This window comes from Carcharodon carcharias, chromosome 28 (assembly GCF_017639515.1).
Source record: "Carcharodon carcharias isolate sCarCar2 chromosome 28, sCarCar2.pri, whole genome shotgun sequence".
Classification (NCBI taxonomy): domain Eukaryota; kingdom Metazoa; phylum Chordata; class Chondrichthyes; order Lamniformes; family Lamnidae; genus Carcharodon; species Carcharodon carcharias.
In genome coordinates, this window is record NC_054494.1 from 13,125,532 (window position 1) to 13,148,933 (window position 23,402).

Sequence of the window (23,402 nt, forward strand, 5' to 3'; positions counted from 1 at the left end):
CGATGTTCTAATTCCCACCAATATGCTTGTATCTGCGCTGGTGCCTGCCTCGCAGAGATAGTGTGATGCTGGTGAGACTTCAGGGCCCTCAGGTTTGAGAGGGGGCCCCTGCTGTTCCTCCTCCCAGCCCTGCTAAGCTGATGCTGAAAGGAAGAACAATGACATTGTCTCCACGTTAGGTGATCCAATGTCCATGTGCATCCCTGTCCCTTGGATCATTATGCACTCATCCTTCCATAAGCAATGGTCAAGCCATGCTACAAACTTCAATCACTGAACATTTAGCACTGCCATATTTGTTGAGAGAACAATGGTGACCTCACTGCTGGGCATACATACCTGCCTGTGGCACCCCAGCCTTACTGACACTGGTGGACCTAGGCGTGTGATGCCTCTCCAAATCCAGGGCCTCCTGCTCGAACCGGCTAAGAATGGCAATCTGTGCCTGGCCACTGCCAGTCCTCGCAAGCTCTGCCGCGTTGAGCATTCTTCTCCTGAAAATGAAAGCCGAGCATTGATTAGTGCAAAATGCACATGGACTCGCTTCACACATGGCCCACCCCAACCAGAGTGGGACATATCAGGGCTCCAGTGTCTCCTCACCCTGCTGCTGCCGAATGCTCACACAAAGATGCTAGGCCTGTTCCCCACCTCCCCACCCCCCTCCCTTTGGACACATGCTGCCTACATCACATTAGGCACCACAAGGTATATCCTTCCACAGCAAGAGGATACAAGCATGTGGAGCGCAGAGTGCAGCAGATGGTTCGTTGCCACACCACCTTGAAGATTCCCTCCCAGCAAGTCATCACCCTGACTTGGACATATCCTGTAGTTCAAGCACAGCGCCTATGTGCAGCTCCTCCAGGTTGCCCCTCAAACCAGTGATGTGGGGACAAAACACATTTCTTCACCACCCTCTCAGGCTAACCTCAGCATGGGCAATATCTGCTGGCCCACCCAGCAAATGACACATGCCGTCAATGCTTCAATTCAGTCACTACACTCATACTGGGGGGGGCGGTCAGCAGAGGGGTAAGCTGACCTACTGTGTTAAATGACCAATGCCAACATGGTACTCACCCTCCCAGAGCACAACAAATCATTGAAGCGCTTGCGACACTGGAATCCAGGTGTGCCGCACCATGTCGCAGGAGCTCTCCACTTCCGCCACTTCCTCCCAGGCACGTTTCATCATATGGGGGAACCTCCTTGAGGAGGGCAGCAAGGCAGTCATCCAAAAAACGAGGGGCGCACAGGCCCCCCACCCTACCCTCCGGCCTGGCCTGCCCCAAAGGACTACCCTCCAGCCTGGCTTGCCCTAATGGCTTACCCTCTGGACTTGCATGAACTTCATTTCCTCTCTGCACAGGACTCCACCCAGCCATTGCGAGCAGCCTTTCCAAGGCTGCCAGGGCTTTCCTTTATAGAGGCTGCCGGGTCACCATTGGACCCGGCAGCCTGAGCGTGCCCGCCGCCGCCCACCCACTCCTGCTATGCATGGGAGTTGTGAAGTATGCTGGGCGGGCTTTAATTGGCCCACCCATGTAAAATGGTGACGCGGACCCAATCGCGAGAGGCGATCGAGTCCGCGCCCGCTCCCACCCCCCACCAGCCAGGAAATTCAGCCCATTAAGTGAAATGTACACTCAATTTGTCTCTGAATGATTGCACAGAACACAGGAAGTAAGAGCAGGAGTAGACCAGCAGATAGATTTAGCTTTTAAATTTAAGAAGGGGAATGGAATCCATCTTTAACATTGGTTACTTCACCTTATAAGCAGGTGCACAAACTTAACAGGACAAAATTCCTCTACTTGGTATATAACTCCATCTTCTCCTCAGGAGGATAGATTTTGATGTAGGTTTAGTGACAAGCTGTCCACTACTTAGGACTGGATCACACAAAAGGTTTACACAGACAAGGTGCCACAATGACCAGCACCATGTGTGGGAGCGGTTGAGCGTAGGATTGTTTTCCCGGGAAGACTGAAAGAAAGGCCAATCTGACTGTTTTTGCACACTTCTTGACCTTAATTAAATAATTCATACCATTGATATAGGCCTGAAATCAGGCTGCCTACCTCTCCTCTAGGACAGGCAATGATGCCAACCATGGGAAGACCTAAAGGAAAGGAAGCTAAGCTGGTGCTCACCATGATTCTGTTTGTTTATCCACCACAATAATGACACAAAGGTATTCAAAAATACCAGTTTGCAAATTGACCTGTAAAGGTTACAGTTTGACTCCAGTGTCTGGTTTTTAAAGTAATTTCTCTTTTCCTCAGGTGTGCCATGTGAACCTAGAGGGTCAACCATTTTATTCCAAAAAGGACAAGCCGCTCTGCAAGAAGCATGCTCATGCCATTAATGTCTGAACCCAAAGGGACCATCAAAAGAAAGAGGAAACCTGTTTATAAGGAGCACATGGAGAGGAGCTACCTCTTCCAACAAACAGATCCCACAGCGGCCTTTTAAGTCTTTTCATTCTTGTATTTTTTTTAATTAAGTTTCAAATAATTTAACTAAGATTGTGAGTGATTGTAAAAGTTCAGTTGCTGGGTGGGGTGCAGGTTATTGTGGGAATCAACTTTTTCCACAGTCAAAACAGTAGCATCTCACAATGCTTTATCAGGCACACTCAATACTAACAAAACACATTGCACATAACTGGAAAGTTTACAGAGTTAAGCTTGATGAATGCTATTCTGCTGATCCTGATTTGATAGCTATGTTTCTCAAAACTAGCAGGTTTCCAATTAAATTAGATAATATCTGCACCTGCATTAAGCAGCTAACCTTTAAGATTATGTATGTAATTCCTGTTTCAAATGGCCTAGTTCTGTCTTTTTTGTCGGGTTAGTGGGTTTAAGTTGTAGTGTAGTCACACTGATACTCTGTGCTTTTATCATGTACCATTTGCATATATATGTGGATTTGTTAAACAAGTAAAGCCAACTACTAACAATGTCATAGTTCCACTTTAAAATTTTTAAGCTATCTGTTTGAGGAGCAAAAATCTGAGTATGGGTATATATGATAATGGCGATTCTGCCACAACTGTCCCGATTTTTATTCTCCAAGGGGGAGAAGGGGTAGAATTTATCAGCTTGCAGTGTGGGGCTGACTACACAATATTCTGTCAGCACTGCAACCTGTGATTCCACATTTATGTTTGAACAATTACCTAGAAACCTTAAAATAAACTTGGGTAGGCGAGAACCAGGTCACAAATCAACTGGTATACTTCCTAAAGCATATAGGGGTAGAGTTTCTGGTCAGTTGCACTGATTTACTTGGTGCAATTTGCTCAAAATTGGCGTAAGCTGCACAAAAGGATGAAGAATTTTAACTGCAAATTACACTCAGCACAAATCAATTTTCATGATCTTTTGCGCTATTTTAAAACAAATCATGCTAGATGCCAGCCCAACCTACAGAACTGGCCAAGCCTCCTAGATGAATGAATCATTACTGGGAGTTTCTGCTAAATGTGCTTGTTTGCTGGCCTATGAGAAGGCTACAAATATTAAATTGATTCCTTTGGACGCAAGAACTCGTTTTCAGTAATTTAAAATCTGGTTACTCGCAGTTGGTGGATCGACACAACAATTAAAAATGTGCACTTTTTGTGATTAAACCCATTTTCAGCTGTATTAATCAAACTGCACCAAGTTACCATTCTTAAAGATATCAAGCAATACTTTACAAAGGAAATTTTTATTTAATTTAAATTACAGCTTAAAATGCTGCAACATTGCACTGGTTTGTGGCAGATATGCAAATGAGTTTGAGCAAGAATACAAGGGAACAAAAAGTTCTGAAAATGGGCAGAATTTTGGATGCAATTTTTGGCCAGATTACTAACTGCACCCAAAGTTCAACCCCTTTGTGTTTAAAATTGGGAATTTATCTTATCAAAAAGTTAAATTTGTCCAAACAGCCATTTTGATCAGGACAGACTGGAGAGAATCACACTTTAATTGTCTTGGTTTCCCAAAACATTGCTCATTTTAACCTGCTTTTGACTGGGCTGTTTTTTATTAGGACCTGCCTTGGGTTTCAGTGAGTTGGGGTCAATTACAGTTAAATCAAAAGGAAACTTTCAATTGCAGATGGTTTGCTCACAGCCTGGGTGTCAAGTAATCATATCCATGTTTGAGAAACTAAGGTAATTAGTTATTTTTATTTATTGTTATTTTTATTTCCTGAGTAACACACTGACATCTAGCGTTGAGTTATTTCACTTTTATATGCTAAGTTGCAGCCATTACACCACCATAATCCTATATGTAAATATTTAACTTTCTCTGGAGTTGCTCATAGCCAAAAATTAAAATTGAATCTTTGGTCCTTAATCTTCACAGAGGCATGTTGGGTAGATGGTGAGAGCAGAGATAGGACCCCATGGCTTCACAACATGCATCTATTTTTTTCAAGATCCTTGCCCAAAAGACAGCCTAATTGACAGGCTTGACTTGCAATCAGGTGAGTAGTACATCACAGCAGCAGGCCATAGGAAGCTTGCAATTATTATGGGGGAGGTGTTCCCCTGATCGATCAGGGTGGGGCATCTGGGCAGGGTGGGGAGGGAAGTTTCCAATCTAAGGAAAGAAGGTAAGCTTGGGTCAGGGGTACAAACAATGCTGTGTAGGCTCTTACTTTCACCTGAAGCTGTCTTTTCCTCCCTTGAGCTTCCAGGTTGCCAGCCAGGGCTACACTTGCAAAGCAGGTTATATATGAGCTGCTAGCTCAGTCCAATCCTCGCAATTGGATCTCCCTGTTTCTCACCCCTGATGTGGCCTCTTTCCATCTCTCCTACCCAACAGCTCACCCAACAGCATATTTGTGTTCCTCTTTCCTACCCATCCTAAGGAAATGCCCCCTCTTTCTAGCTGTAGGGTTTGTCTCTGTGTATCACCCCCCGTAGAGTTCTCGCTCTCTATTTCACCGAGCCCATTTCATTTGTTTGCAGAGATGTTAGGATTGTGTTTGCTTCTTCCCAACAATGAAGATGGCAAGATCACAACTAACTGTTAGATATTATAAAATTACCTTGGAAAGCTTGCTAATGTGAAATATCTTTTCTGTTTATCAAGCAAGGAGTTTAAAAAGACAGCAACGGAGAAAAATTCTTTAGCTTTAACTCAGAGCTCTAATAGATTGGCAAAGAGCAAGGAGAGATTATAGAGAGAAAGCCTTGGACCAGAAGAAAGGAAGCAGCAGTATGATTAACAAACATTCAAAAGCAGGCTGCAGCTGGGAGATAACCTGCCACAAGTATGTACCAAAGGCAGGCATTGTGATTGGAATCTTGGTGTTCAGTAACCTCCGAGATAACGATTCAACTCCAAAACCCCGCAAGGGTGCATGGGATGAAAGGATATTTTTTAATATAGACTAATCAATCCCTATGGTATGGCTGAGTCAGGTAATGTTTGTTACTTGTCTGTTGTTGTTGATTTGATGTTTTTCTATCTCTCTAACTCTTTGTCTACCTCTCTCGCTGTATCCACTGTGATTGCTGCTTTGTGATCTTCTGTTCCATCTGTAATTTTTCTTATCTTCCTTTAAATGGGAGGTGACAGGTTGTGGATGAGGAAAGTTAAAGGCTGAATTTCTTTGAATGCATTTAGAATTTACTGGTTCCTTCCCCTCATCCTATGATTATTGTTGCCTTAGGGGTGCAATTGCTCCTAGGCAATAGAGCACAAAAAGTGATAGCAAAGTCCATTTTACTCTCTACTGAACATTCATTTCCATCAACTTCAATAGAAACTAATATCGAGTGAAGTGTAAGACACTGCTGAATTTCTGTCACCTGTTCTGCACTAGAACCAAGACAGAATTCATCCCCACTGTGTCTCTGTTGGTTTGATACCCTTCCCCCACCCTGCACCTGCACCAGTTACCAATCACTGCTTTGTCTTCTCTCCCTTGATCACTTGGCACCAAGCTCAGCCGCATGGAATGGTGTCCTTAGCTCTAGCTTATCGCTCCTTGCATTTTCCATTGTATCTGAGCATTGATTCTCCCAATGACCAGTATAAACTCTCTTCATTACTCCTATGCTCTTTTCCATCTAGTCCCTTACTCAGCAGCATGATGACTATACCTTACAGCCCCCTTACAGCTGTCCTCCCTTTTCTTTTCTTTCTCCCCATCTCTCCCTGAAGGTGCACCATATCAAGTGTGTAATTTCTTTTATATTGCCTTTCCATAACCTAATTGCCTCCCACCCATGATTCTCTGCTCCAGTTTGTGTTGCTGCTTCTCCCTTTTGTTTTATTTGTCACTTCTCCCAATAACATCACATGTTTCTGCCTGTCACCATTGCTTCTTTCTCTTACTCTTTGTTCTATTCTTGCTCCTGAAACTAAAAATCTATTTCTTAGTACTGAAATTGGAAACAGGGTCCTTTGAGGGCATGTCAGTATTTGAAATGTTTTTAAACAGAAGTGGAGGGGGTAGAAGTCAGGACAGGTGCAGCCTGGTGAGTGACCTAAGGCAAAAGCCCAAGGTCCACAAAGGAAGAAGCACTGGAGAGGATGCAGGCAAATTATCAAAGGTAGAGTCACTAAGGCCCATTTTGGTGGGTAGGGTTGCAGGCCACGTGGGATAATCTTGAGAGATTGGAAACTGGGATAGGAGATGGAGCAAACAGATGGCTGCAGCATGATGCTAAATTCTTGAGATGGAAGCAGCAGGGACCAGAAATTGAGACAGGAACAGGTGACATAACAGACTAGTTGGTAGTAAGAGTAGGATGGAGAGGACAGACAAGTAGGGAGATTCAGGAACTATCAGCCAGGGGTGAGCAGCCCAGTGAAAGTTAAGACTTTGGGTCAGAAAATAAAGCAACTGTTACTGTGGAACATAATGGCACAAGGAAAACTAGTTTCGGGAGTAACAACATTGAAAGTTAAATGTGACAAACAGGATGTGTGCACTAGATTTTTAATACATTAATATACATATAGCTCATAGAATAGGATGTTACTCAGAAGAATATCAGGCACCATTATAGTTTGACTGACAGTGCTGACTCAGTTGGCTGAATGATCAACCCATGTCAGAGCTGCTGATGGAAAAGGGCAATTTGAATGAATGCTTCTGCTGTAGGCTATAAATTCAGGTGCTGGTAGATGATTTCTTTTATACCACTTTTAATCCTGTGTACTCATACTATCCAGGAAAACATTCTTACGATGCAAGCTCTCGAAAGCATCATGGTGAATCTCAACTTACTATAGGCTTAAAGCCAGTGAAAACTGATTTATAAGTTGCACCAGTATAAAGTTGTATTTAGGACTTCTTGCTAGTCATCAAGCCAGCAGTTAATTTTCCACAATGCCTGACTTGCACCATATTGCAAGACACTAATTAAGATGTACATTATGCACAGAGATTTTGTAATAAAACATTTTCTATTGTTTCCTGCTTGCTTTAAATTTAATGATAGTTGTAGCTTGCTGGTGATCTTCAAAAGATCACTATTTCTAAAACCTACTTTTACCATAAGCTGATTTAAATCATTTCAAGTTTTAATATATTTCTGCAAATGTCAAAATGACATCTTAAGATCAATCTTAATGACCCTGACTGTGAACTAATTTCAGAACTTATTGTTGTCACAGTCGCAACAAATACAACGTTGCATACAAAATGGTGTGATTAATGCAGATTAACCAACTCAAAATTGATATTAAGCCTGATGATCATATTATTTCCTTCAAGGCCTCAGCCCTCTCTCTATCTCTTTAACCTCCTCCAGTACCACAACATTCCCTGGGCTTTCAATTCCTCCAATTCTGGCCTCTTGTGCAACCTCCTTCCATTGCCCACAATTGGTGTTCGGGCCTGCAGTCACCTAGGGCCCACTCTAAACCTAACCTTCCACCTCCTCTTCTCCACCTCCTCCTTTAAAACCTTCCTTAAAGCCCACCTCTTTGAAAAAACATTTAGTCACCCTTTCCTTCTATCTCGTTCATTGTTTTGGCATTCATTTTTTTATTCCACCTCTGCGAAGGAAAAATATCTATGTTAATGGAAAGACATAAATTCAAGTTTTCATTGTATGAGTGTGCAACTTTGTAATTCAAGCAATTATGAAGATGAAAGCACCTTATGATATCCTCAGAGTGTCTCAAAACTCCAAATATAAGGCATTGGTGGTTTGAAGTGCAGTCACTATGTAGAGGGGAACACTGCAGTTTGAATTGTAGCAAAAGATCTTAAAATGCAGTGAGCTAAAAGTTAAAATTTTATGGTGATCTTTACTGCCTGCTGATATTCTCTGTTGCAGCAGATCCATAAGAGTGTTAATTACTGAAATTGAAATTACTCTAGCACCAGAAAACAACAATACAAAGCGGGCTGAAGAGTAGAGCATTTCTAACTTGAATAGATGTTGTATTCCATTGTAGTGGTGGTGTTGCAGCCCAAACCAGCTCGTCAGGTAACCTTTGTTTATTTTAGGAGCAAGGCATATCTTTCAGAGGCTGTCTCAAATTCTGAAAGATGAGGAATGGGAACATTGATGTCCTTAATTAAGGTTTCCTGTCTCTTGACTAAAAATGGCATTCAGAAAAAGTTTCAATGGTTTAATGAATAGACAGCAAAATGGTGCAGCAAGGAATTAATCAGTATTTGCTTCTTTGTTGAGTGAAACTTGTTTGGCAAGGGTTGAGGTAAATGTCACTTGCTCTGATGTTGGAATTGCAGTTGGTATAACATGGACTTTGTGGGGTTCTACCAGATAACAGAGTGAGAGCCAAGATTTGAATTTAAAATGGTTGCAACAACGTAAATAGTTTTATGATCAGTGCAAAGCCAAAACAGCTATCTAAACAAATTAGCATTATCATATATATAGTGCACACCTATATTATAACCTCACATATTGTAATCAAAGCTATGTCCTATTAATTCCTCCCATATTTTCCCTCTCAAATGTTATTCTAAACACTGCATATTCCATTTATCTTTGAATCATGTGACTGAAGAGGGTTACATGATTATGATGGTGAACAGTATTTATACCAATCTCAGCAAAGAGAGAATGCATTAACTAACAACATTTGAGCAGCTTCTTTTACTTTGTTGTAACAATCCTGTATACACTAAACATGTGACAGGTGGCCAAAAGTGTGTTTCTGTTCTGAGTTTCACACGTGTGATAGGCCTATCTCTCATGGGAACAATTTGCATGGGTATATTTTTATGTTGAAACATCACCTGGATAGAGTGCAGACTGGGCAAAGGAAAACCAAGCGAATTCTGTTCCCAAAGTTTCATCCTTCTTACACAATTTTTCTCTAACTCTGCCTGGTTTAACACGAAGTGGGTAAATCTACTCCACACAGTCCAGTTTCAAAGCTGTACCTTACAAATTGAGCAGTGATTGTTATGACACAGCAGTTAGTAAAGGCTGAGTTGTTTAAATCCCAGAGGGGAACTTGAACAACTGTCATAACCTATATTTTCAATTGGTATGTTTGAGACACAGCTCTGAATTCAGGAATAAAACCACCGATCCTCAAGAGGTTTTTTTATATAAAACTAAATTAAATATTTATTAATTTAACAAAAATTAAACACATACACTTGTCTACAAATTACTACCATAATAACTTTTAAACAAGCCCCTAAATTAGTCACTCCCAGGTAAATCTTCACCAAGGCAGAAGAGCCCCATAGACTTTAAACACCAGGCAAAGCACATTTGACCGTACGAATTCAAAATGAGGTCCCTTGCAATTTGATTCTTTTTCAGATACAGTTGTAGGCTGACAGGCTGCTTAGATCTTACATGCCTCTGCCTCCCAATACACAAACTCCTCTCGATTTATACCTAGCTTTCCCTTTGAATGTAAATTTTCCATTGTATTACTAGTTTTTTAAAATTTTACCTCTCCTAACAGTAATCCTTTCATTCCACAAATTTTATCAGTAACATAAACACATTGCTTGGCGACTCACAGCTAGGTGCAAGATTTTACTCCTTTCTTTTGAATGGTTTATTCAACAAATGCAAATGTACTCTTTACCTTCCATTCTTACATTTATCTAATTTACATCTCAACTACTATACATCAAAGTGCCCATACTAGTTGGCTTTAATTCAATTAAACCATACACACACATAGACACAGACCCTACTACAATTCCAATTTAAAAATAATTTCCCATAACATTATACACATTAATATCTCTTCATGACAGTGAACATAATTCATATGGTGTGAGCTTTTCATTAATAGGTCAGGACCTTGAATTCTATTGCAGCTTTAAAGGTTAAATATTAATTAACCTTTTTATATATTTAGATGTCTGACTGGAAAATGCTTGACCGAGGCTGAGATTCCACTAACAGCAACCCATTTTGATTATCGTTTTGAATTTTAAGCTTCCAATATTTTACCTAGCTCTCTATAAACAGTACAAAAGGAAATAAACTGAAGCTTATTTAAACACCTGATGTTATTAAATATGTGTTTTAAAGCAACATTATCTGAACTGATATAATGGGCTGGATCTTTGCTACTGAGTTGGTTAGTTTGAGTTGGGAAATTTCCTGATTTGGTAGATCTGCCTGGGTTTATAGGGCCCTATTAGGCCTAATTTTTGCTCCGGGGAGATGGGGGTGGGATACAGTTGGGCCCGCTGGCCCTGGAAGCAGATCCTAGGTGGCCACAGGGGAAAGAGAGTGCCGAGGAAGGCTGGCTTAAAGCCTGCCTCGGTCCTGTGGAACTTTGTCCCAGTTGCTTTGAAGCTGCTGGGACCTCTAGTCCTCACTCTTTACACTCCTCCATGCCAACCCAATCCTCCCATACCACCTTATAGCTACACACTCATTATCCACCACGGGCAGACCACAGGAGCCATGTGAAGATGAAAAGAAAACTTTTAACAATCTAATGCAGCTCTCACTCTTGACAGTGAAAAAAATCTCCCATTCAAAGCTTTTACATCTGCTCTAATGGTTAATCTCTTATAAAACAAACTCCTATTCAGACCCCACATCAAAAACAGCTAATCTTTCAATGGCCTCTTTAAACTCTCAATCAAACTATAAACTCAAAACTCCCTGCTAAGATAACTATAGCTTTTGAAACTCAGCTAAGTGCTCATAATGACATAATAATAGCCCTTGGGAAATATCAACAAAGACCTCTATTGAAACTGCACAATCAGATTTTGTTTTCTAACCTATACCAAATGACCCATCAATCTAAGCAGTCAAGCAGAGGGTTTTTTAAAATCTCAGTCACCGATAAAGACTTTTTTAATGTTTAAAGAGTGGGGGATTTTAAAAACTTCAGATCATGACACTTATACAGACTTTATCTGAACTTCAAGAGCATTTACATCTACTCCTTCAATTTGTGACTCCCACACTGTTGGTTAAAGTCCTTGGACCAGCCAAAATGGGGCCTGTTTGAACTCAGCATGATGTTCAATTGGCCCTGCTGAGTTTGGGTTTTCCACCTGTGTGAATGACACCTCTTTCTCTTGCCTCCTGCCGGCAAAAATTGGATCTGTCAGAAATGGAGGCGGGATTTCTTCATTCACCCACCATTTTTAAAGTTTTGCAACTCTGCGAAAATCCAGCTATTATCATTTGTGAAAAAGTTCTTTCTGTTGAAGTTGCATGAAGAGTAAATTTCCTGATAGAGCATGTTGGAAAATCTGAGCAACAGTGCTGCAGGCTAGTCTCTGATCCACACTCCTTCTGAGTATGACTTTCTGCTAAGAGTGCCAGATTAGGGATTTTACTCAATACAAGCAGCATGCTGAGTGATTTCACCACATGATGTGGTTATATCAGCCTGCAGTTGTTTTGTTTCTTTATTTCAAAGCCTGTATATATGGGGGTCAGTTAGTTCAGTTGGCTGGATGGCTAGCATGTGAATCACATTAATGCCAACAGCATCGGTTTCAATCCCTGTTCTGGCTGAGGTAGACTCAGGGCCTGCCTCCTGTAGTAAAATCACCACCATAGACCTGCCTTTGGGCAGAGAGCTGAAGAAGAAAATTACTATGTATACTATCTGAACATCAAGTCAGCTTGTAGTGCAATCTTATTAGCTGTCTTTTTTGTTATTTTGAATATTCATAATTTTTCACATATAAAATCAAAGAAAAGAGAGGATTATCACCTTTCAAAACTTCAGGACAATTCAAAGCTTAACAGTTAACAGTTAACTAAGTACATTTAAAATGTATTCATTATTGTAGGCAAAAGCAGTAGGCAATTTGTGCACAGTAAGGTCCCATTGACAGCAATGAGATAACTGACTAGACATGTGTCCATGTTTTAGTTATGTTAACTGAGGAATAAATATTGATCAGGGCAAAACCATTGCTGTTCTTCAAACAATGCAATTGGATCCTTTATATACCCCAAGAGGGTGGACAGAGCCTTGGTTTAATGTCTCATTCAAAATTGTCACTTCCAACAAAGCAGCACTCCCTCAATACTACAGCACAGTCTCAGTTTAAATTATGTCTTTTCTGGAGTGGGGCTCAACCCCATGACCATCTGCCTCAGAGGTTGGAGTGCTACCAATGAGCCACGGCTGAGAATGACGAGATAAACAGATTTTTCCAAAGTATGTAGAAATGATTATTGATGATAGTGCCAGTGTGATTTGTATCTATCTACAATGTGCAAACTGATGAGAATCAAGTGACACAGTGTGGCTTGAACTGCATGGAGCCCTTCAGGCAAGACTATGTTCTATGTTTTAGTTTTTAGTGTGAAGCAGCGTGTGTTTGCAATGAAAAAAAATTGGTGGTAAGTGACATTTACAGACAAGCCTTATGTTTGAAAGATTTACTTTTGACTGTTTTCCTTCATTATTTTTACCTGATAGAAGTTACATGCCTAAGAAGGATGTAGCCATCTGTGAGCAAAGCTATCGAGTCAGACTGTCTGCATACACTGAGCTTGGTCTTGAAAATTGCACAGCACCTGGATTATGAAACTAACTTGCAGATACAGGATAACTAAATTTGTGCAGCAAACTTGCAGGAGGCTGTTCAGTAAGTAAGTTTGCAGCTGCCTTGCAGAAGTTGACATTAATTAATGTTTTTGCCTAATACTCACTGACTTCACACTTGGAAAACACCTGCAATTTTCCAGCACACTCCCTAATGAATTACTATATTTACAGCAAGATGCCAGCACTAGGAGCCTGCCAAAAAGGAAATGAAAAATTGTATGTGGAACAGTCTTTACAGGTCGCAGCTAACTTTTAAAGGGATGTGGCTACTCAATAGTTGCAATCCTTACAAAGGCTTTAAGTATATTTTCTTTTAAAAGCTATAGGAGCAAAAAATGTAGATTAAATAAATTGGGGAGATGAGAAGCAAAGTCTATGGGCAAATGATAAAACTCCTTGTTTGATGTGTTGGTAAAGTAGGGATTCTGCTATCTGAGGTGAGTTGTCGTGTATGCCCACAACAGTGCAGCATGTCTGAAAGGAGATGGCAGCTAAGTCAATACTGTGTACCATGCCAACACAACCTGGAAACGGACATGGAATATAACACACCTTGAAGAAGCTGCCAAGGTAAGGCTACTCAACAGACTATCATGTAGATAACTGAAGTATCCATGGAAGAAAGTGATGCCTGCCGATCTGTTCCACATTTAGTGTGAGCTTCAAATCAAATCCATCATAATTGTAAAGCTCTTTCATTGTTCATCACAGAATCACAGTGCAGAAGAGGCCCTTTGGGCCATCGAGTCTGTACTGACACTTGAGAAACACCTGACCTACCTAATCCCATTTACCAGCACTTGGCCCATAGCCTTGACGTGCCAAGTGCTCATCCAGGTACTTTTTAAAGGATGTGAGGCAACCTGTCTCCACCACCCTCCCTGGCCATCACCACCCTCTGGGCAAAAAAAGTTTTTCCTTACATCCCCGCCTCTTGCCTCCTCAGCTTGAACTTGTGTCCCCTCATAACTGACCCTTCAACTAAGGGGAACAGCTGCTCCCTGTCCACCCTGTCTGTACCCCTCATAATCTTGTACACCTCGATCAGATCACCCCCTCAGTCATCTCTGCTCCAACGAAAACAGCCCAAGTCTATCCAACCTCTCTTCATAACTTCATCATGCATGTTCACCCTTCATCAAGGTGTACATTCAAGCTGCAAATTACAATTGACATCCTTGACACACACTCACCTTCACATATATTGTTGTAAATATAACCTACTTGCATGATGCATGGCAACCTGCTGACACAGGAAATGGGTTGCAGAATGCCATCAATGTTTTCTCTATTTTGGGAAATGTAGTGCAGTGCTATGTGAGATTGGGTAGCCATGTCACGCTGTTGCTGCTTTCAGTCGGAAAGGTTTGAATTCTGGCCACATTTGCCTCATGTATTAGTCTATGTTTAATACATGTGCAGGCAGCATATTGCCTAATTAGGCGAGTCATCCATCTTGTTAGCCTGGATGAAGGTGGAGACAAGAAAAAAGTTCAGGCAGGAAGTGAGTGACTGGAATAGGCAATGTGTTCATTCAGCAGGTGGCACAGATCTCCAGCTAGCTCCACCCTGACCTGGAACCAATTACAGAACTATTGCTAAAGGTCATTCCCACGAAGGGTGCCAGGGTCTGATATACGGTTGGTGATACAATGTGTGTGGACAATCCAGCTTTGTTGCCTGTTGATCTCCTTAGCAAATCCTCTTTCATTTTATAGCAACTTGCTAATCACCACTGCACTCTTTGTTAGATGGCTTGCTGTGCCTTTTCTCGGCTGTACCTGCTCTGCTGAAGTCTTGGCAATGCTTTCAATTACAGTTGGCTTTCCTGTGAATCAGCAGGCAAGAAGCAGTTCTTTTAGGTTTCACATATACATTACATATTTTTACTTTCTCTTAAGAGTATTCAATTTTTTTAAGGTGGGGAAGTCCCTCAATCAAAGGCACTTGTGTCTGATTGAGGTACTGGACTTGGGAACAGGGGGGCCCCGCTCAGAGTCACCCTCCTGCCTTTGCTGCCGACCCCCTGCATCCCTCTTGCCTTGACTGCCATCCCACAAAACCTGTCCCCACCAACTTTACATACCAGTGGCCTGGGTCTTTCCACAATCCTGGGACTCCCGTGCATGTCCTTCTGGTAACAACCACAGCCTCCCCAATGGTGCTGCTGAGCACAAAAGCTGCCAGCCTTTGATTGGCTGGCTGCTCTCAGTAGGCAGGATTCCATCCCTAAGGTCTTGATTCCTGGACAAGACACGCCACTGATTTCGCCATGGGCATGTATTTTGATGGGTCTTCCTGAAATGAGGCAGCACAGGTCACTCACTGCTCTCCAGCTGGCAGACGAGACCCCTAGTGCCTCAACAAGATTCTGCCCATTGTCTTTTGGAAAAGTTACCTACAGATAATTAAGATGACCTATTTCCATCATTTAGCGATTTAGCGACTAGAGGGCACAAATTTCAGACCATCAGTAAAAGCATGATCTTCAGCAGAGTAGGACACGGAAGGATGAATTTTAACCCCCAAAAACCAGTGGATTGAGGTCAGATGAAATGTTAACATTTTTAAAATCTTAAACCGACTTCAACCCATTCACTTCCAGGTCTCATGGACATGGGAGAAAGGGAGGGCAGTCAATCCTAGGAGGTAGGTTAGTTATTTAAATATTTCAATGAGGCTTCCAGTCTCTGATTTAACCTGCTTTGCAATTTAACTCTGTACAGCTGAGTTTCCCAATCCTTAGGAAGCCTGGCAGCTGAAGGGAAGTAAGGATAGTTTCAGTGAGGAGGTAAGTATCTTTGCAGCAACTGCTTGTCAGCAAGGAGGAGCAGGATTGGTTCCTCCCAACCACTCAGCTCCACCAGCATCAGATTCCCCCCACCACCCCAATAAAGACCCCTGGGATTGAAGATCAGGCTGCTCCTGGGATGGGAGAGAGAGAGGAATTTGCAATGCTCTCGCATCCCAGATCTTCACCTATGTATTTGCTCTTGATCTGTTGCACAGATGCAATTTCCAGCTCTGATACCAAATTCCAGCTCTTGCTCCATTCATTCTGGTAGAGGTGATAGGCATGTTTTCTGTGTTTTTTTATTACTCAGGGTCATCCTAGCACTTCGCCCAAGGTTAACAAATCACTGCTCCTTAACAAGGAATCGAACCCAGGCCCCGACAATGAAAGCGCAGAATCCTAGCTACTGGGCCATCAGGGAAGGTGCGCCCTGGGATGGAAGACCCGAACCTCATCCCCTGGATTAGGAATTGGACGCGCACCCCTACTCCCCCACCTCTATGCTTCCAATAGAAGCTGAAACACCTGCACTGGGGTCCTCTCCCTCTGACTGGAAGGGATGCCTACCAATCAGGTTCTCCATTCAAAAATCAGCCTATCAGGGAGAAAACTTACACACTTAAATGTGGAAACCCATCCAAAACTCCATTTCCCCAGCCACATTCCCCTCTCCTCCGGCCCACACAAGTTGTCCCCTGTTAACGTTCAGGCCAGAATGTCCCACCAGAAACAGCAACAGATAGACAATCTAAGATTTTAAAAGAAGTGGACAATTATGTGAAGTAAATATATTTTAAAGGGACTGTGGAATGGAAGAATGCGATTGGGTAGATAACTTGCAGAGAACCAGTGAGTAGATGGGTCAAGTGGCTACATTCAATGCTGTAAAACTCTATTTAAAAAAAGATAAGAACCAGCTAAGTTAAATTTGCTCTCTCATTCTTTCTATTCCAACCTGAAATATCACTGGTTTTGCAAAGCTTAAAACTTTCACGAGCCAATAACTAGTTTGCTGCACAGACCTTTTCATGAGCAAAAAGATATAGGGAAAATTTTTGTGACTCCTGAATGTTTGAAGTAAGGCCTGTGATCTATCTTTGTTGGGGGAATGGAGGGGACCTCTTACAGACATGAGAAGCAGCTTTCTCTGTTTTGCCATAATGCCACAAACATCATAGTGGAAACATGAAGAAACTTTAATAATTCTCCTGTATTTTTCATATACATATTTCTAATACTGACATCTCTAGAGATTTCCTGCAAACAGCTTAGTGGAAGATCAAAAAAATTGCCTCACTTGAAGATTTGTCAAGATGAGGTGCCAAACTTGTAAGGGGTGTACATCAGAAGATGTAATAAAGCTAAGCAGTAGGATCCAAGTCCTGTAGATGATTCAGTAGTTTAATTTTTTTGGTTTATGGGGATTTTTGTGAAGTGTAACCCTTCACTTTGACTTACTTTGGAGTTTCAGGAACTCCATCTAAACAGCCTGTATGTATGAAATTCCATTTGATAGCAGAGTGCAAAGGTCAAGCAGCCATTTTTAAATGGTACTTGAGCCTACAAATTACTTCTGGCTGTATTAGTGGATGAGTTCTTTGGTTTGATAGATTGTATGCAGACAAATAGTGCAAAAAAGGATGCTAGAAGCAAGGCATAAACGTTTCTCTCATTGGAGGCAAAGGTAGGATGTTTTTAAAAATATATAATAAATTATGTTGCTACTTTGTTGGGATATCGCCTCAAAACAAACTGATTTTTAAAGAGAATAGGCTTATCCACAAGGGAAATCCATTCACAATTACATCATCTTACTCTCACTCTTAACCAAGAAGTTAATTGTGACAACTTAGAAATAAATTGCAGAGCACTCCGACCACAGGGCTGGTCAACAGACAAAAGTGAACGATGTAAGGACAGCCTCCACATTAGGTTTCGATTCTCATCAATTGTGTCTTTGATTTTTGAAGTAACATCATGTTTTATGTGCTGCATAAATGCTGCTGTGATGTGTAAAATTGGAAATCAAATTATTATACCAGAATGTTTGCTGGGCTGAACCAATCATTTAACTTTTCTCTTTAAATATAATGCAACATTTTTGAGACTGATGTGATATGCAATAGCATGGTTAAGATTAGAGAAAGCTCCTATTGAGGTTTGCCTATTCAGATACATTACCTTGTTACCTTTTGCAATTATCATAAATATAGATTAATACATCTAATACACATTTTCTTTCATGGCGTTGGACAAGTGCTTCCCTGGGGCCATTCTAGAACGTTTCAATGGGGAATTGTGAAAGCTCATACATTCTGAACAAGAACCATCACTTTTAAAATAATAACTGATTTGTAATTTGATAATCCAAACACCCTTCCCTTGTTTGTAAGTTGTATAAAATTGTGAAATGGATCTTTAATTATTTGAAGTGTTTGATCCGTTTCACCACCCCACGCCCATACAGAACAATGACTTTTATACACTTTTTTAAAAAATCTGAATTGGTTCAACCTTTATTTGTAACAGAAGCCAAATGAATGCGTGAGTGGGATGTGACTTGCCTGAAAAGTAGTTAAGTTTATTGGGTTTTTTTTTTGCCGAGAATGTATGCCAATCTCTGGCTATAGGAATGTTTTTCAGTATAGATATTTAAAGGAGGGGAAAGGTGTCTAATGATACAGTACCTTCGTATGACTGTAGTAATAGATATTTTTTGCTACTGAGCATGAGGCATTAATTAAAATGATACTGCCTTCTACCGTGGGTGATGAATTTGAGTATTATTTTAGGAATGCTGAATGATTAGAGTTAGCACATTGATTGTATCACTGGATTCCCAAATTTAAAATTATGCTTTGGATTTTTAAAAATGTTTCTGGTTTTTACAAAATGATTTTGAAAGCACTGTTCTTATTACACTGCTATTTGCATGTACTGATGCAAAGACATCTTTGAGCTTGGAAACTGGTCTGATATTGCAAAAACAATTTAAATGTATTTCTATTTAGCCTCAGTACCTAGGAGTTCCAGGCATTTTGTCCTGTAAAACATCTAGGCTACAATAAATGGCTGGAGGCCAAAGGATTTGTTCTTGGTTTCAATTTTGCATGACTTTTAATGCATGAAAGATATGTGTCTGATAATGTATCAATAAAAAATAATTTGCTTGGAGTTGGTATTCAGTGTGTTATGTTGTCAAGGTAACTGGATGAATTACAAGAAGTTGTGGTCCCAGCATCACTGCTTTGTTTAGCTTTTCAAAAGATCAATACACACAAGTGCATACACGCCAACTTACAAAATGCAGAAAAGCTGACTAACTGCTTCAGAAATCTCTTAAAGTGCTGACAACTCAAAAATCAATGCAAAACTGAAAAACAACCCAGTATAAAGGCCTAAAACCAAAGCTATTGTTTCAAGATTATTAAGTTAAATTCCTTATTATTACATTGTGCTGCAGGGTTTTTATTAGTGTTTTGGGATCACATTCTGCAATTCAGGTTTCAGTGAAAACTGAAACCAAACTGCCTCCCCATGACATACAGAAGCAGTTATAATAGGAATATAGTCAGACGAGACTTGTCGTGACATAAGGTCAGCTATATCCAATATTTTATTAATTATGTAATACCGAAAAGTGAAATACACAAAATAGCATCTTTGGAAAGTTGGAAGAAAGGTATGATTCTGTGAATATTACTATATTGCTTGACTAGATTGTGGGACAGCCTCCTAATTTTGACAGAAGTCCCAGATAATAGTGAGGAAGGTTTTGCATGTTTGATATGGCTGAGTAAGCTTTTGTCGTGTCTGAATCTAATGCAGAGGTTGGTAATCCATTTGCTTTTTTCTTATCATAATTTTAGTGGTTTGATCCAATTGATTGGCTTGCTAAGTCATTTCAGAGAGCAGTTAAGAGCCAATCACATTGCGGTGTATCTCTGTCAAATGTTCTTCTACACTCCTCATTGGAGCACTCCTTGGTGCTAACAAGCAGCACTTACTAAGCAATAACATGCTCAATGACGCTTAGTTTGGGTTCCGCCAGTTTGGGCCATTCAGCTCCTGACCTCATTGCAGCCTTGATCCAAACATGGACAAAACAGCTGAACCTGAAGAGATGAGGTGAGAGCGTCTGCCTTTGATATCAAGCATTTGACCGAGTGTGGCACCAACCAAAACTGAAGTCAATGGGAATCGGGGAAAACACTCCACTGGCCAATCACAGGCCAATCATTTCAGTCCTAGGATATTGTTGCAAGAGTTCCTCAGGGTAGTGTCCTAGGCCCAACCGCCTTCAGCTGTTGACTCAAAGACCTTCCCTCCATTGGAAGGTCAGACGTGGGATATTTGCTGATGTTTGCACGAGGTTCAGCACCATTCACAACTCCTCAGATAATGAAGCAGTATGTGTCCATAATCAGCAAAACAATATTCAGGCACCACACATGTGCCAGGCAATGACCATCTCCAACAAGAGATGGTCTAATCATCTCTCCTTGACATTCAATGACATTACTATCGCTGAATCCTGCACTATCAAACATCCTGGGGGTTACCATTGAGCAGAAACTGAACTGGACCAGTCATATAAAAGCTGTGGCTACAAGAGCAAGTCAGAGGCTGGGAATTCGGAGCAGAGTAACTCATCTCCTGATTCCTCAAAGCCTTTGCACCATCTACAAGGCACAATTCAAGAGTGTGTTGGAATATTGTCCACTTGCTTGGATGACTGCAACTCCAACAACACTCAAGAAGCTCAGCACCATCCAGGATGAGTAGTTCTCTTGGCACCCCATCCACTACCTTAAACATTCACTGCCTCCACCACCAACGTACAGTGGTGGCAATGTGTATCATCTACAAAATGCACTGCAACAACTCACCAAGGCTCCTTTGACAGCACTTTCTGAACCTGCAACATCTACAACCTAGAAGAACAAGGGCTTCAAATGCATGGGAGCACTGTTATTCGCCTGTTAATTATATTGTTTATGTTGGTAAGATACACAGATGAAGGGCATTGTTTAATTACGTACTTTGACTACATATAAATAGGGAACAGCTTGGACACTGGGGAAAGAGAGGTATGAGACTGAGCAAAGTCAATAAACTCTCTTAGTAAAGAAAAGCTTTGTGGCTTTGTTTTGACTTCACCATCCAGCTTGGATTCTCTTAACATTGGTAGCAGAGAATGTTTGGCCTAAAGGTGAGGATTGGAAATTAAGACTTATTTTCAGACAGAAGAGATTGTAATTAGAGTTATTTTGAAGAAGGATGGCTGAAACCAAGTGTAAAGTATCAGGGTGTGATTTCCCACCTTGTTGTTCTGTGAAGCTGAACCTTATGGCCAAAGGAAGAACGAAATGGATATGTGGTCACAGGTTACATCCATACCAAAGAAAAAGTAAGGTATGGCCTTGGTACTTTTGCTTCCCAAGAAAGGTAGGATCAGGTGCAAAGTATTTTTGGAGCTAGAGGTTCATGATTTGGACACAGAGGACAGTTTGGATAAACTCTTAAATTTTACGGACAAAATTTCTAAGCAAGATAATCTGTTACAAACATACGAACAAGGAACAGGAGTAGGCCATTTGGCCCTCCAGCCTGGTCAGCCATTTAATAAGATCATGGCTGATCTGATAGTAACTTCAAATCTGGATCCTGTCTACCCCCGATACCTATCATCCCCTTGCTTATCAAGAATCTATCCACCTCTGCCTTAAAAATATTCAAAGACTCCGCTTCCATCGCCTTTTCAGGAAGAGAGTTCCAAAGACTCATGACCCTCAGAGCAAAAATTTCACCTCATCTCTGTTTTAAATCAGTGACCCCTTAATTCTAAACAGTGAGCCACATCATATGAGGCATCGCCAGATTTTGATAAATTTAGAAGGCTGGACAGTAATTCCATAGTATTCATGGAATTTAACAGGTTATATACAAGATTGTGGAAATTCTGTTTGGAGATCTCTAAATCAGTGCTTGCTTTCAAATTGTTGGATTGTGCTGAAGTATCAAACTTCAGGCTCCTGATCTTGATGAGTTAGATTCTCAGGAGATATGTTTTTGGAACAGATGTCTGAAGCTTTAAAAATTTCTGGGGAAACATTTATTTCTAGCCACTTTCTTGGCACCAATGGAACATTCAGTGGTAACACAAAAGATGAGGATTCACTGCTGTCAGTGTTTAGATATGGGGTGCAAGCATCAATACAAAAGAGGAACCACAAACAAAAGAAGTAAGAATAGAGACCCTTTTGGTAGCTCTAACAGACAACAGGAATTAGATAACTATGACAGAAGAATGAACCCCAGGAATAACTGAGGAATGGTAAAAAGATGTTTCAGATGTGACTCAAAACGTCATTTGTTTGAAATGGAATGACAGGATTTTTGAAATGACAAATGACAAGGAAGGTTTGGAAGGGGAAGATGATACAGTTCAGTCAGAAAGAAACTTTAGCCTGGTAATGGGTATTCTAGTTGTGGACTTATTCAATTGTGCTGTATTAGACAGTGAGTACACATCCACAGTATGTGAGGTGGATTGGTTAAAGTGTTACCTGGATTCTCTAAATAGTAAAGACCAAAGTAAGGTTAAGGAATATGAAAGTTCTACTTACTTCAGGTTCAGGGTCAATATCAAGAGGCATCATGCACTTCACATTCACATATGTTGGAGAACAGGAACAGATTATGGCAGATAAAGAGCTGACTGAATATGGACAAAGTGATACTGAAGCACAGGATAAGGCTATTTATCCCAAAAGACAGCTACCAAAAGTTGGCATCAGAGAAACATATGTGCCTGTAGGGGCCAGTGAATGGAGGGATGCTACCATTATAGGGAGAACAGGAAAAACTATTGGCAAATACAAACATTGACTGCATATGCAAGATGAGGGACAGGAGGTAAGAACCACAGATTGGCAAAATGAGCTAAATATGTGGAAGGCAAAAAAACACAGTGCAAGTTCTGAAAGTGGACCAGGAAATGATCACAGCCCAAGGAAAAGATCACGGACTTGCGAAAAGGGCTCTGATTGTATGAAGGAGTGTTTGTGTCGCAGTAGTCCAAAAAGAGAGCAAGTAGAGGTCGTAGTTTGACAAAACAAGAATTGTTGAACAGACTAGGAATGTCACTAGAAGACCTTATGATCAAAAAGTTTTAGCGGCTACTAAAAAATTAGAAGATAAGTTGCTAAAGGATGCCAAATAAAAAGAGTTGGAAAGAATTTGGTGTATACACTGAAATGCCAGACAGGGGAAGGAAAGAAAGTCACCATAGTCCCAGAGGGCCATAGGCTGCTCTCTCATTAAAGAGATGACTGTAGTGAGTTTAACCTGAGGGTCACCACACCTCAGGCAAGGTTGAGAAAGCAAGGCCTTCAAGGATGACCTCAGCTGGTACAGGAATTGAACCTGCGCCGTTGGCATCACTCACCAACCATTCAGCCAACCCCTACCAGACATGGGGCAGCCAGCCTAATCACACAGTGGATATGAACAGAAAAGATAGTTTCTGGTAGCACACACCAGACTAAAGCCAGACTAGTAGCTCAAGGTTTTGGAGAGAGACTTTGTGATCAAGATGT

At 41.1% G+C, this 23,402-nt stretch overlaps 1 protein-coding gene across 9 annotated transcripts in view; it reads left to right on the plus strand.

Annotated features, from left to right (window-relative positions):
- LOC121270752 (LIM domain-binding protein 3-like) overlaps positions 1-7,435 on the plus strand; it is a 171,631-nt gene extending 164,196 nt beyond the window's left edge. For 8 of the 9 annotated variants that reach the window (XM_041176143.1, XM_041176144.1, XM_041176146.1 and 5 more), the window contains one exon: positions 2,289-7,435. In XM_041176143.1, the coding sequence (XP_041032077.1) occupies positions 2,289-2,378 (90 nt within the window). In that variant the 3' untranslated portion in view covers positions 2,379-7,435. The remainder of the gene's footprint in view (positions 1-2,288) is intronic. The other variant, XR_005941600.1, reaches the window with a different exon arrangement.
- The last annotated feature ends 15,967 nt before the right edge of the window (positions 7,436-23,402 follow it).